Source organism: Schistocerca nitens, chromosome 7 (genome assembly GCF_023898315.1).
Source record: "Schistocerca nitens isolate TAMUIC-IGC-003100 chromosome 7, iqSchNite1.1, whole genome shotgun sequence".
NCBI lineage: Eukaryota > Metazoa > Arthropoda > Insecta > Orthoptera > Acrididae > Schistocerca > Schistocerca nitens.
The window spans coordinates 63,339,285-63,351,780 of NC_064620.1; the positions used below are offsets into that span (position 1 = coordinate 63,339,285).

The 12,496-nt window shown below is 42.4% G+C and overlaps 1 protein-coding gene across 1 annotated transcript in view; it reads right to left on the reverse strand.

The window, feature by feature from the left end:
• LOC126195472 (proline-rich protein 36-like) overlaps positions 1-12,135 on the reverse strand; it is a 120,446-nt gene extending 108,311 nt beyond the window's left edge. Inside the window, exon 1 of the mRNA XM_049934101.1 lies at positions 11,974-12,135. Coding sequence (XP_049790058.1) covers positions 11,974-12,135 — 162 coding nt within the window. The remainder of the gene's footprint in view (positions 1-11,973) is intronic.
• Between the last annotated feature and the right edge of the window lie 361 nt (positions 12,136-12,496).

Sequence of the window (12,496 nt, forward strand, 5' to 3'; positions counted from 1 at the left end):
GGGACTAGGGCGCGAGAGCGAGTACTCACAAGGTCGCAACGCAGTGGTCCACGTCTCCACGTGCCGACTGCTTGCTTACTACTCGCGCCTCTTAGAGCACTCGTCGAGGGCGCCGCTAGACAGGGCTCTGATATTCCCGACGGTGGCTGTAGAATCGTTTCTCTCTCTACCTTTGTGTTACTCCTGTCTTCAGGTCCTGCTTCGGTGAGTGGTAACGTATTTGCTTACCATACAGCGGACGCGGGTTCAATTCCCGAGTGCGCTGGAAATTTTCTTCGCTCTTGGACTGGGTATTGCTTTGTCCTCATCATCATCTCAGCATCGCCGGCCGGTGTGGCCGTGCGGTTCAGGTGCTACAGTCTGGAACCGCGTGACCGCTACGGTCGCAGGTTCGAATCCTGCCTCGGGCATGGATGTGTGTGATGTCCTTAGGTTAGTTAGGTTTAAGTAGTTCTAAGTTCTAGGGGACTGATGACCTCAGTAGTTAAGTCCCATAGCGCTCAGAGCCATTTGAACCATTTTTTGAAGGGGGAAGCCAGATGGCGCTATCTTTGGCCCGCTAGATATCGCTGCCATAGATCAAACGGATATCAACTGCGTTTTTTTAAAATAGGAACTCACATTTTTTTATTACATATTCGTGTAGTACGTAAAGAAATAAGAATATTTTAGTTGGACAACTTTTTTCGGTTTGTGATAGATGGCGCTGTAATAGCCACAAACGTATGGCTACAATTTTAGACGAACAGTTGGTAACAGGTAGGTTTTTAAAATTAAAATACAGAACGTAGGTACGTTTGAACATTTTATTTCGGTTGTTCCAATGTGATACATGTTCCTTTGTGAACTTATCATTTCTCAGAACGCATGCTGTTACAGCGTGATTACCTGTAAATACCACATTAATGCAATAAATGCTCAAAATGATGTCCGTCAACCTCAATGCATTTGGCAATACGTGTAACGACATTCCTCTCAACAGCGAGTAGTTCGCCTTCCGTAATGTTTGCACATGCATTGACAATGCGCTGACGCATGTTGTCAGGCGTTGTTGGTGGATCACGATAGCAATTATCCTTCAACTTTCCTCACAGAAAGAAATCCGGGGACGTCAGATCCAGTGAACGTGCGGGCCATGGTACGCTGCTTTAAAATAAAAATAAAAAAAACAGTCCTTACTGTTGTCCTTGTATGTGGCCGCTCAACTATCACCCTTTTTAAGTATTATCTGAGACTTTTCTTCTCTGAAATCTTAGACGTTCCAAGGAACCAGTTGATTCGCTATTTGGAGCCCAGGGATCGGATGATACAGTTCCCTAATTACAAAGCAACTGGGATCAAAACGGTAGTATATCTCTTGGGACCAATTAATTTTGTCTCGTTAGGCTAGCAAACTTTATCGAGACTGTATCATAAGTCCTGTTTATTTTGTAGGTAAAAATAATTATTAGAAGTCTTTTGCAATCATTGTTTTTCTTCAGTCACCTTTCACCTGTGTTAGCATTCAAATGGCTCTGAGCACTATGGGACTTAACAGCTATGGTCATCAGTCCCCTAGAACTTAGAACTACTTACACCTAACTAACCTAAGGACATCACACAACACCCAACCATCACGAGGCAGAGAAAATCCCTGACCCCGCCGGGAATCGAACCCGGGAACCCGGGCGTGGGAAGCGAGAACGCTACCGCACGACCACGAGATGCGGGCTGTGTTAGCATTCTTGTTAAACAAAACGGCAGCAGCTGTTGAATAATCTTTTACTGGCACTTAGGTTATTTTCGATTGCCCTTCAGTATTTTAGATTCGGGACAAAAACATGGAACACTAGATATCCTCGAAGAGATTGAAATTTACACTAACTGCCTCTTAACCTCAAATCTAATAATTAATGAACATATCACCAGCAGGAGACACTGGTTCCTTAGCTTTTTTGACGAGCTGTTGCTGAACAGATATAGTGTAAAAATAGGAACCAAGTCCCATCTCCAGACGTCATTCGGTTAGGCTGTGTTCTGGTTTATTGAATAACTATTATCTCTTCACACTGGCTCCTAGTTTTGTTTCTTTTTGTATTGTAAATTTTCTACACAAAATATTTATTACTGCGAAACCCTGGATGTATTTTAAATTTGTCTTTTTGGTTGGCGTTAACTTTTGTTTATAACGTTAGAAAAAATATTAATTCACATTATGTCAGATACTGTTATATGTTTTGAAATTACCACTTGTAATTACGTGCAGGTGCTCTTATGTGGAACTAAAACCCTGTATGTCTTTAAATTTGTCTCTCCCTAAAAAAATATGTATAAAGAAAAATATGGTTCAAATGGCTCTGAGCACTATGGGACTCAACATCTTAGGTCATAAGTCCCCTAGAACTTAGAACTACTTAAACCTAACTAACCTAAGGACATCACACACACCGATGCCCGAGGCAGGATTCGAACCTGCGACCGTAGCAGTCCCGCGGTTCCGGACTGCAGCGCCAGAACCGCTAGACCACCGCGGCCGGCAGAAAAATATGTATAAATTTTGTATTGCATAATATTATTAGCACTTATAATATTATTACCACTTGCAACTGTGTATTTGTGATTTACTTTAGCGCCACAGCACTTACATGATGTAGTGTCGACAAGCTCTCTTACACGGGACTAATCTGCCGGCAACATTACTCGGCTGTAAACCGCGCACATGTCAGATAACAATCTTTGCGTTTCTTTCGACGTTAGTTTACATTTTTCTCAAAGTTATATATTGATTCTGTACTAAATGGTATGGATTTTATATTATGTGCTTTCGTTGTTCATTCGTGTTTCAGCATTGGGTCTTTTAGAGACACTTGTATCAATCTGCAAGACTGTGAAAAAAAATTATTACCAATTTGTCACGAGGTCATCTGGAGATGGGCAAAGTCCGAAACGCGTATTGAGTAATAAATGGGTCCAAAAACATCTTGTGATATTATTTTGCGACCAAAGAGCTATTTTAAAGCCATTTTACATCAATATAGTGTGATGGTATCGGGTGCCATTTATTACACGGCCCAGAGACCTTTCGCTTGCATAGCTTGCACACCAAGCGTTAAATCTGTGACGTTAAGGCCGGTGGTTGTGCCCTATTTATAGTTGTCACTGACTTTATGTTTCTACAAGATAACGCAAGATCGCATTGTGTCCCGTCTTTTCCTGAACTACCTTGATACAGTGGGTGTTACATGGTTGCTCTTCCAGCACTTTTTCCAGTTATCACACCCATCGGAAACATCCCGCCATTCTCCAGCCCTTTCCGACATAGAGTTGAAGCATCACGGAATGACGTATCCGTCTGTCATCCAAGCTCCTTTAGACTCGATGCAGGCGCCTTGTCACGGACTGCGCGGTCCCTCTCGCCGGAGGTTCGAGTCCTGCCTCGGGCATGGGTGTATATTTTGTTCTTAGCACAAGTTAGTTTAAGTAGGGTGTAAGTTTAGGGACCGATGACCTCATCAGATTGATCCCTTAAGAATTCACACACATTTGAACATTTTTTGAGAGTCGATGCCCAGTCGGATTAAGGACAGAGGTGTTGTTAAATTTATCGTTCTAAATACCCGCAAAAAAAACCTAAAAATTTCATCCTGCATGCGTTCTTCTATAGTGTATACACACAATAAAAGTTCGTTACTTGCTGTCTTTTCTGGTAATCAGCGTACATGTGAGGTATCTTCGGAACAGATAGAGATGGCACCAACCTTTGAGCAAAAAGTGTACTCCAAAAATGGATGAAGTGTGGTGCAGTGTGGGGTGTGCGACAGTGGGCGTCTATACGCGCTGATGATGCGCCGCTTTGGACGTAAATATAACTCAGTCGCCGGTTGACGGCGCAGCTGGTCAGCCGCAACGGCCGGAGGCATGCGGTGCCAATCTAGAGAGCAGAGCGACGTCCCACTCCCTGGCTCTACTTCGAGCGTCCCACAGGATGTCCCAGGAAGAGTGGTCAATGCTATTTTGCCTAAAACTGATATGGTGATACCGTGGCTGTGTACAATTAATGTAGGTTAATTCTTACAAAGAAGTAAACAGCAACCAGCCACTATTAATACTGCTATTTATTTGGGTAAATTGCGCCGTTACCGGTTTCGAACTGGCAAGTTCATCATCAGACGGCTGTTCACATGATTTTCAAGATACAATTTACATTATCGTCCGTTTTCGATTTTTATTCTTCCACTGTAGCGAAGTATTTTTGGTGTGTTGTTGCCCTAAGGTAGCAATCAGTGTTAGAAGCGCCCTATGTGAAAATAACTAACCTCCGAACGATGAATGGTCAATATTCAGGGATATGACAGGAATGAGCATTTGAAGCAAAGAACTTCGTATGGGCACATGCTCTATTCTGAATGGTTTCGGAGACAGAACACATTCAATGTACGTTATTTATTTTCATTATTATTCAATACATTGTCATTGTTTACAAGTACTACAGTAGTGTAAAGGAAGTCGAGAGATATTTTATATAGGACACTTGTGGTCTATCAAGTTACGAAACTATCTCAAATTTGCCTACTAAAACTGCCAAAGCTATAGTGTTGGTGTGTCGCGCGATATTCTCAAAATTCTGTCGCTGTCTTCACGCAGTCTATTAGGTCTAGACAAAACATGAATATGACCTTTTTTTTGTAGAAATTTTTATGCATCGGTAATTTACTCTTGTACTGGAACACGCGTTCGATAGAGGCCATTATTCAAGAAAATCGTACGAAAGTGCATTAAATGTGTTCTGTCTTCGAAACCATCAGGAAAAGGGCATACGTCCATATCAGATTTTTTGCCTCAAATGAGCGTACCTGTCATATCCTTGAATACTGATCATGCCTACCGGGACACCCTGTTCCTATCGATACGGCAAGATGACTTGTAAAAAACCAGGCTGAAACGATACTGCTTACAAACTACATTTATTTGTCTTCCGCCATTCAATACGTAGCTCAATCTTTAACCTATACAACAGTGCAGTGCGCTAGGGTCAGGCAAGATATGACGTATGTTACAAATCACAGAGATTGGGAAGCCGCAGTTTTTACAATAACAGCTTTACAATATGTGGTTGCGATGTCAGTCACAAGTAACAACTAAAACTACCATGTTACTAATGTGTGTATGGGACAGGTCTGGTCACGCTACCATGATTCCTTTGCGATTACGGTCATTTTGGGTCTACAACGCGACTGCTGTAGACCGTAGTCGTATGGTGTTTGTCGCTAGATAGTATTTGTTTATAGAAATGAATTTCTGTGCTGCAGTTCGTAGAAGGGAATCAGGTTATGCAGATTCTCTACAGACAAATATCGCAGAGCTAAATGGGTACAGAATTGTAAGAGAGACGACGGGAACCCAAAAACATATTCCAAGTTGCGTGAGATAAGTCAATTACCAGTTAAAAGAACTACAGCTGAAATAGTGTTTTCTACAGACTTTATATGTTTATGATTTTATTTAGCTAAGGGGAAAGCAGTTCATCAGAGCTGCAGTTTGCCAGCCATGCTTCAGTTTTTCTGGTGAGGTTTAACAGTGCACTGGAAGAAGATTGTGGTACAGTTTTTAACTGTAAACTCTACAGACTCAAACAAACTTTGGTACATTCTGAAGAAGGAAATTCAATATGTAATCAAAGTACAATAGCGAATTGCATCTCAAGTGATATGGGTGTTGGCATGTAGGGAATTCTAAGAATTCATTAATTCAGAACTGGTTGAATTGGAAAATTAAGCACTCATATTTCCCCGATGAAGAGTTATATTTTGCTGCAGATACATGTCACATTTTAAAGAACATTAGGAATTATATTGTCTGAGGCCACAGAAAAAAATGCTAGATTTACAACACAGTTTCTCTGAAGTATGGAAAATCTTTAGCCACACTTCAAGGGGAGGGTGAACCTGTATGGGTTTCAAGTTTCTCAGCCGCAAAAATTAGTTACATTCTGTACATCTGAAAAGATGAGAGTTTCAGTGGCTAGAAACTGCAGCTTTACAATTTGGAGCATCAGCAAGACTTCTTTCAGAAAAGGCTCTAAAAAGTTGGTTTATTAATAATTTTAATAACTGGTGTCAAATAATGGTATGTAGAAATAAAGTAGAACCGCTCTGCAAGAACAATGTAGACAGGATGGTCCATTTAGAACAGATGCTGAAATGGTTTACAATATTGAGTTTCAGCTGCAAGAAGCAGTGGAAACCAGTTCAAGCTACACCTCAATTGTCTACAACAGCTGCTCTGGAATTGTTGAAGGAACTATTTTCCATACAGTTAATTGAATATCAGTTAACTATTAAGCTGTCCGCAGATTGTGTGAAAAATGTTTTGTAGGCCCATGAAACTAGTGATATTTATCCCACACCAGCAAAACTAAGATGTGTAATCAGGATGATAAGCATTGCCCAGTATTTGCATGCACCACGGTCACCATCACATGGAGTGGATGACGATGATGATGAGAACTACCCTGGTTTTTTCCAAATCAAAACAGTCAGAGGCTGAGACTGAGTCAGCCTCAAGTCCCAGACCCTTAAGTATTGACATTGTTCAGCCAGCAGGACTGCATTACTTGTCTGGATGGGTGGTGCATGCACTTATTAGACCTTCAAAACCATTTACATGTGACACACGTATTAAATTTTTTTTTTTTCCAACAGTATAAAGAGAACCTTCGCATGAGTAGACATAAACTGTAAATCGTGGCCACTGATGCATCCAACAGAAGCTGCATTTGTTGTCCTGTTGTAAAGGATAACTGTATTCATATTCTGAACTTGGTAGAATTTTAGATTGGCGTGACTAAAGACCTATGTCAGAACTGACCTACTCAGTGTTGAAAGTACTACTCAGTTAACCAATAATTTAGGTTTTGTGATATTCTGAACTGTGAATGATAATGTGCATCGCTAGACAACACATTGAAAAAATGAAATGAAGTCCTATGCTTCTTTACAGAGCGTAGGGGAACGATGCGGGAGACCCGCACCGCCTTACTAGGCAAGGTCCTAATGGAGGTGGTTTGCCGTTGCCTTCCCCCGACCGTAATGGGAATGAATGATGATGATGAAGACGACACAGCAACAGCCAGTCATCTCGAGGCAGGAAAAATTCCTGACCCCGCCGGGAATCGAACCCGGGACCCCGTGCTCGGGAAGCGAGAACACTACCGCGAGACCACGAGGGGCGGACAGACAACACATTAGTTTGCGATAAATTTTTATCTCATCAACTTTTAGGTCCCACACAGGAACAACAGCAGCAGTTACATTACTGATTTCCAGGATATGTAAATCTGATACCACCATGTTATTTGGGATTGTGTGTAAATAAACCTACTGCGTAAAACTGAATTTACAAAAATTACTTTCTGTTTCAGCAAGTACATAATATTCGTGGACCCTCATTTATCAAAAATGCTAAATTAACAGAAATGTCTGATCAGTTGTTCTGGTACTGAAGTACCAGACAAATTACAGCTTCCAGTGCTGCCACCTGTAACCTGATACGTGACAAATTGCAGTTCCATTGGTTTTCATTTAAGGTGCAGACAAGTACCATTCTTAACATGAACTCTTGTAAAGTTATAATGTGCAGTTTTTCACTTAAAGTGCAAAGTGAAATTAGTATTTGCACTATTACTAGAATTTTCTTCATTGTTAATCTTTTCTTAATCCAGAGCTCTCTGTCATTTGAAATGCTGATTTAGTCTGAAGCAGTGAAAGCAAAATTACTATGAAGAATGCTGGTTATAGAGAATGTGACCCTATTCGTTCTGATTGAAATACTGGAAAGTATGATTTTTGGCTAAAGATACAACCAGTAAACTGTACTGCTTTGGAAGGAAAAAGGCCTATCCGTTAACAAAGTTCTGCTTTCCCCAAAGGTATCTGGAGAACACAAAGCTGTATGTTATGCTTAAAACAGTCGGCATTACTTCTCTACCTTCCAATCAAGCACTTTTAATAAAAACGTCTTGGGGAGTGTCGGCGGTGGAATGGCATAGTGAGCTTTTCTGGCCAGTTATGTTTCGTCTGCTAGCATCTGTAGGCACATGAAACGGGACAGTAATGCAGGTAATGAGTTGAACAGATTTTCTCGTGATACATTACACAGTTCGCGTTTGACATGTTTGTCCACTCAGGACACAGTAAAAGTTGGAATGTCACAAACTTTAAGTTAAACGGTACTGGCAGAAGTAAAGCTGTGAGCACCGGGCGTGAGTCGTGCTTCGGTAGCTCAGTTGGTAGAGCACTTGCCCGCGAAAGGCAAAGGTCCCGAGTTCGAGTCTCGGTCGGGCACACAGTTTTAATCTGCCAGGAAGTTTCATATCAGCGCACACTTCGCTGCAGAGTGAAAATCTCATTCTGGTTAAACGGTATTTCTTAAATGTCAAAACTAAGATACGCAAACTAGCTTCAGAACGATAATTTCCGAAAACAACTGATATCTTCCCTAACAACTTTACGGTGCGTCGTCTGCTCTAGCCCCAGTGTTGCGCCTCCATAAGGCAGATTGGTGTAAAGACCACCCCTTTATGGACCTTATATTTGATCTGCAGTACGTACTGCCAGGTGAAGAGGAAAATTGTAAATTGTTCGTATTGGAAACTATACGAGTGATATTGACAAGGGATTTCAGATCGATTCCGTATTTCTGGGTTTCCGGATGGTTTTGACACTGTACCACACAATTGGCTCCTATTAAAATTGTGTGCTTATGGAATATCGTCTCAGTTATGTGACTGGATTTGTGATTTCCTGTCAGAGAGGTCAAAGTTTGTAGTAATTGACGGACAGACATCGAACAAAACAGAATGATTTCTGGCGTTCCCCAAGGTAGTGTTATAGGCCCTTCGCTGTTCCTTATCTATATAAACGATTTTGGAGACAACCTAAGTAGCCGTCTTTGGTTGTTTGCGGATGACGCTGTCGTTTATCGACTAATAAAGTAGTCAGAAGATCAAAACAAACTGCAAAGCGACTTAGAAAAAATATCTGAATGGTGCGAAAAGTCGCAGTTGGCCCGAAATAACGAAAAGTGTGAGGTCATCCACATGAGTGCTAAAAGGAACTCGTTAAACTTCGGTTACACGATAAATCAGTCTAATCTAAAAGCCGTAAATTCAACTAAATACCTATGTATTACGAACAACTTAAATTGGAAGGAACACACACAAAATGTTGTGGGGAAGGCTAACCAAAGACTGCGTTTTATTAGCAGCACACTTAGAAAATTTAACAGACCTACTAAGGAGACTGCCTACACTACGCTTGTCCGTACTCTTTTAGAATACTGCTGCGCGGTGTGGGATCCTTACCAGATAGGACTGACGGTGTACATCGAAAAAGTAAAAAGAAAGGCAGCACGTTTTGTATTATCGCGAAATATGGGCGGGAGTGTCACAGAAATGATACAGGATTTGGGCTGGAAATAGTTAAAAGAAAGGCGTTCGTTGCGACGGAATCTTCTCACGAAATTCCATCTCACCAAGTTTCTCTTCCGAATGCGAAAATATTTTGTTGGCACCGACCTACATAGGGAGGAAGAATCAGCACGATAAAATAAAGGAAATCAGAGCTCGTATGGAAAGATATACGTGTTCATTCTTTCCGCGTTATACGAGATTGGAATAATAGAAAATTGTGGTGGTGGTTCGATGAACCCTCTGCCAGGCACTTAAATGTGATTTGCAGAGTATCCATGTAGATGTAGATGTAACTGTTTCGTGTGTATTTTGACCTAGATTGTAATTCGGAAACCATCGTAAACTCTTAACGTTATGTAAAACTTCATATTTGCGAGTGAGTTCAGAGTAGGTTATTGTCGGGTAAAAATAAGGCCACCATTTGCTTGTAAATTGTTAGTCTGTCTAATAATAACGATGTGCCTTTTGATGGGATGAGCTTGCGACGGTGCCACTGCCTAGCGGACATCACAGCCGTTGGGCAGGGGAAATTAAGGGGCAAAGAAGGAAGGCGGGAAACGACGTGAAACACGCGTTCTCCACTGAAGCAACGGAAAAGTAACGGGGCAAATTTTCGACAACGCAAACTATTGAACAAGGGCGACACTACTACATTTCATTCAACGAAACCAAAAAGGATATATGCGATCTGTACGCAGTTTAGGTGTGACTTGCACGGCGAAGGTTCTCAGTTTATCAGTGCCGGTACAGGAACAATTACACGTTTAAAGTTCGTAGGCGGCTGCTTTCACTAAGATTTACCGAATTTGGAAAGCTCAACATTAACGCCAGTGGGTTGTCTCTCGCAGAGGCCGCGGATTCTCTCTTTAGAGCTGTATAAGGAAATGTCCGGACTGACTCTTCAACGCCAGGGCCAAACCGCTGAGGACAGAAACTCGAAATCTGGGGAAGACTTCGACCTTGAAGTGATTTCTGGCGTTCCCCACGGTAGTGTCATAGGCCCTTTGCTGTTCCTTATCTATATAAACGATTTGGGAGACAATCTGAGCAGCCGTCTTCGGTTGTTTGCAGATGACGTTGTCGTTTATCGACTAATAAAGTCATCAGAAGATCAAAACAAACTGCAAAGCGATTTAGAAAAAATATCTGAATGGTACGAAAAGTCGCAGTTGGCCCTAAATAACGAAAAGTGGAGGTCATCCACATGAGTGCTAAAAGGAACTCGTTAAACTTCAGTTACACGATAAATCAGTCTAATCTAAAAGCCGTAAATTCAACTAAATACCTAGGTACTACAGTTACGAACAACTTAAATTGGAAGGAACACATAGAAAATGTTGTGGGGGAGGCTAATAAAAGACTGCGTTTTATTGGCAGGACACTTAGAAAATGTAACAGACCTACTAAAGAGACTGCCTACACTACGCTTGTCCGTCCTCTTTTAGAATACTGCTGCGCGGTGTGGGATCCTTACCAGGTAGGACTGACGGAGTACATCGAAAGAGTTCAAAGAAAGGCAGCACGTTTTGTATTATCGCAAAATATGGGACAGAGTGTCACAGAAATGATACAGGATTTGGGCTGTAAATCATTAAAAGAAAGGCGTTTTTCGTAGGTTACGGAAAGATATAGGTGTTCATTCATTCCGCACGCTATACGAGATTGGAATAATAGAGAATTGTGAAGATCGAGGCATTTTAATAACTACGGGAATTGTTATTTGGTTTCTCGGTTAGAAATTAAAAAAATGTTGCTTTAGCACTGTTGTAGATTCAACCACCATGGTGTAAAGTACTGCGTGAAAGTTTGTTTTGAACACTACTATATAATTTGTAAAGCTACAGCTACGAAAAGCTTCTGTCTGACTAGCAAAGAAATATGTATCAGAGGATGAAAGTTTTTGTGGAAATACCACCACAAGAACTCAAAAGGCAGGATTAACGAAGACTTCAACTCCCAGAATCGCTTTTTGGTAAGAGTACACTCGGAAAAAAACGTGCTTTTATGGCCTTCATTAGCGTGTAAAATTTGAAAGGTGTTGAAATTTGTGAACAAAAAAAAAAAAAAAAAAAAAAATTGATCAAAGAAAACAAAAAATCTCTGCAGACCGTACATTGACTCGAGTGAAACAGCGGGCGCTAAGCTGGTGACGAGTAAAAGTACAGGGAGAACTGCTGCTGAGCGTTGTCGCGTGCGAAGGAAGGTACAGGAGGGTACGAAGCTGCGCGATGTAGATAGGGAAAGGTACGAAGCTGCGCGATGTAGATAGGGAAAGGTACGAAGCTGCGCGTGGGTGCTGGGATGCTTGGTGGTGGTACAAAGCAGTACAGCGCACAGACCTCCGTAAATCCATAGCCCACTAGTACGCTAGCGGGCTATTGTAAATCGGAAGGTAGCTCTAAAACGTGATTCGGAAAAAAAAGGGAAAGCGGCGCGCCAGTCTACAACGCTGGATTGCGAGCTTGGGAAGCTGCGGTACTTGCAAACTGTGTGCCCGAAGCAATGCACGCACGAGGCCGACTCACCTGATTTCTCCTCCGATAGTCATCGTGCAGGCAATGTTCTGGTCCTCGCTGAAAGCGCTGGTCCAGAGCTGGTTCACGAACGGAGGCGCTGGTTCGCAGACGGTAACAGTTGTTCACGAAGCGAGGAGGAGCATCTGAGTGGATGCTGCAACGACCGTCCATCACTCACGCACGCCGATGAGTGCCTGGCGCGCACGCGGATGGGAATCCCGGGCGGAAGTCCCGTTAGGCAGGGAGCGGTGGTGGAGGGGGAGACATTCCCATGGGTAGGTGTCTACGTGGCGGGGGTGCTTTGGAAAGCACAAAGGAGTGGCGGGGCTGTGCCTGAATTCCGTGGTGGTGCTGGGTGCGGGGGGGGGGGGGGGGGGGGTGGAGGCGTGACTTCCTATGGCGGGCTGTGGTGGCTGTGAGACTCGCGAAATTGTAGAATTTAGGGAGGCGCCACATGCTAATGAACGACTACCACTTACACTCAATTACAATCTGCCCAATGTGCACATCATGAAGTGATTATGCTCCATCT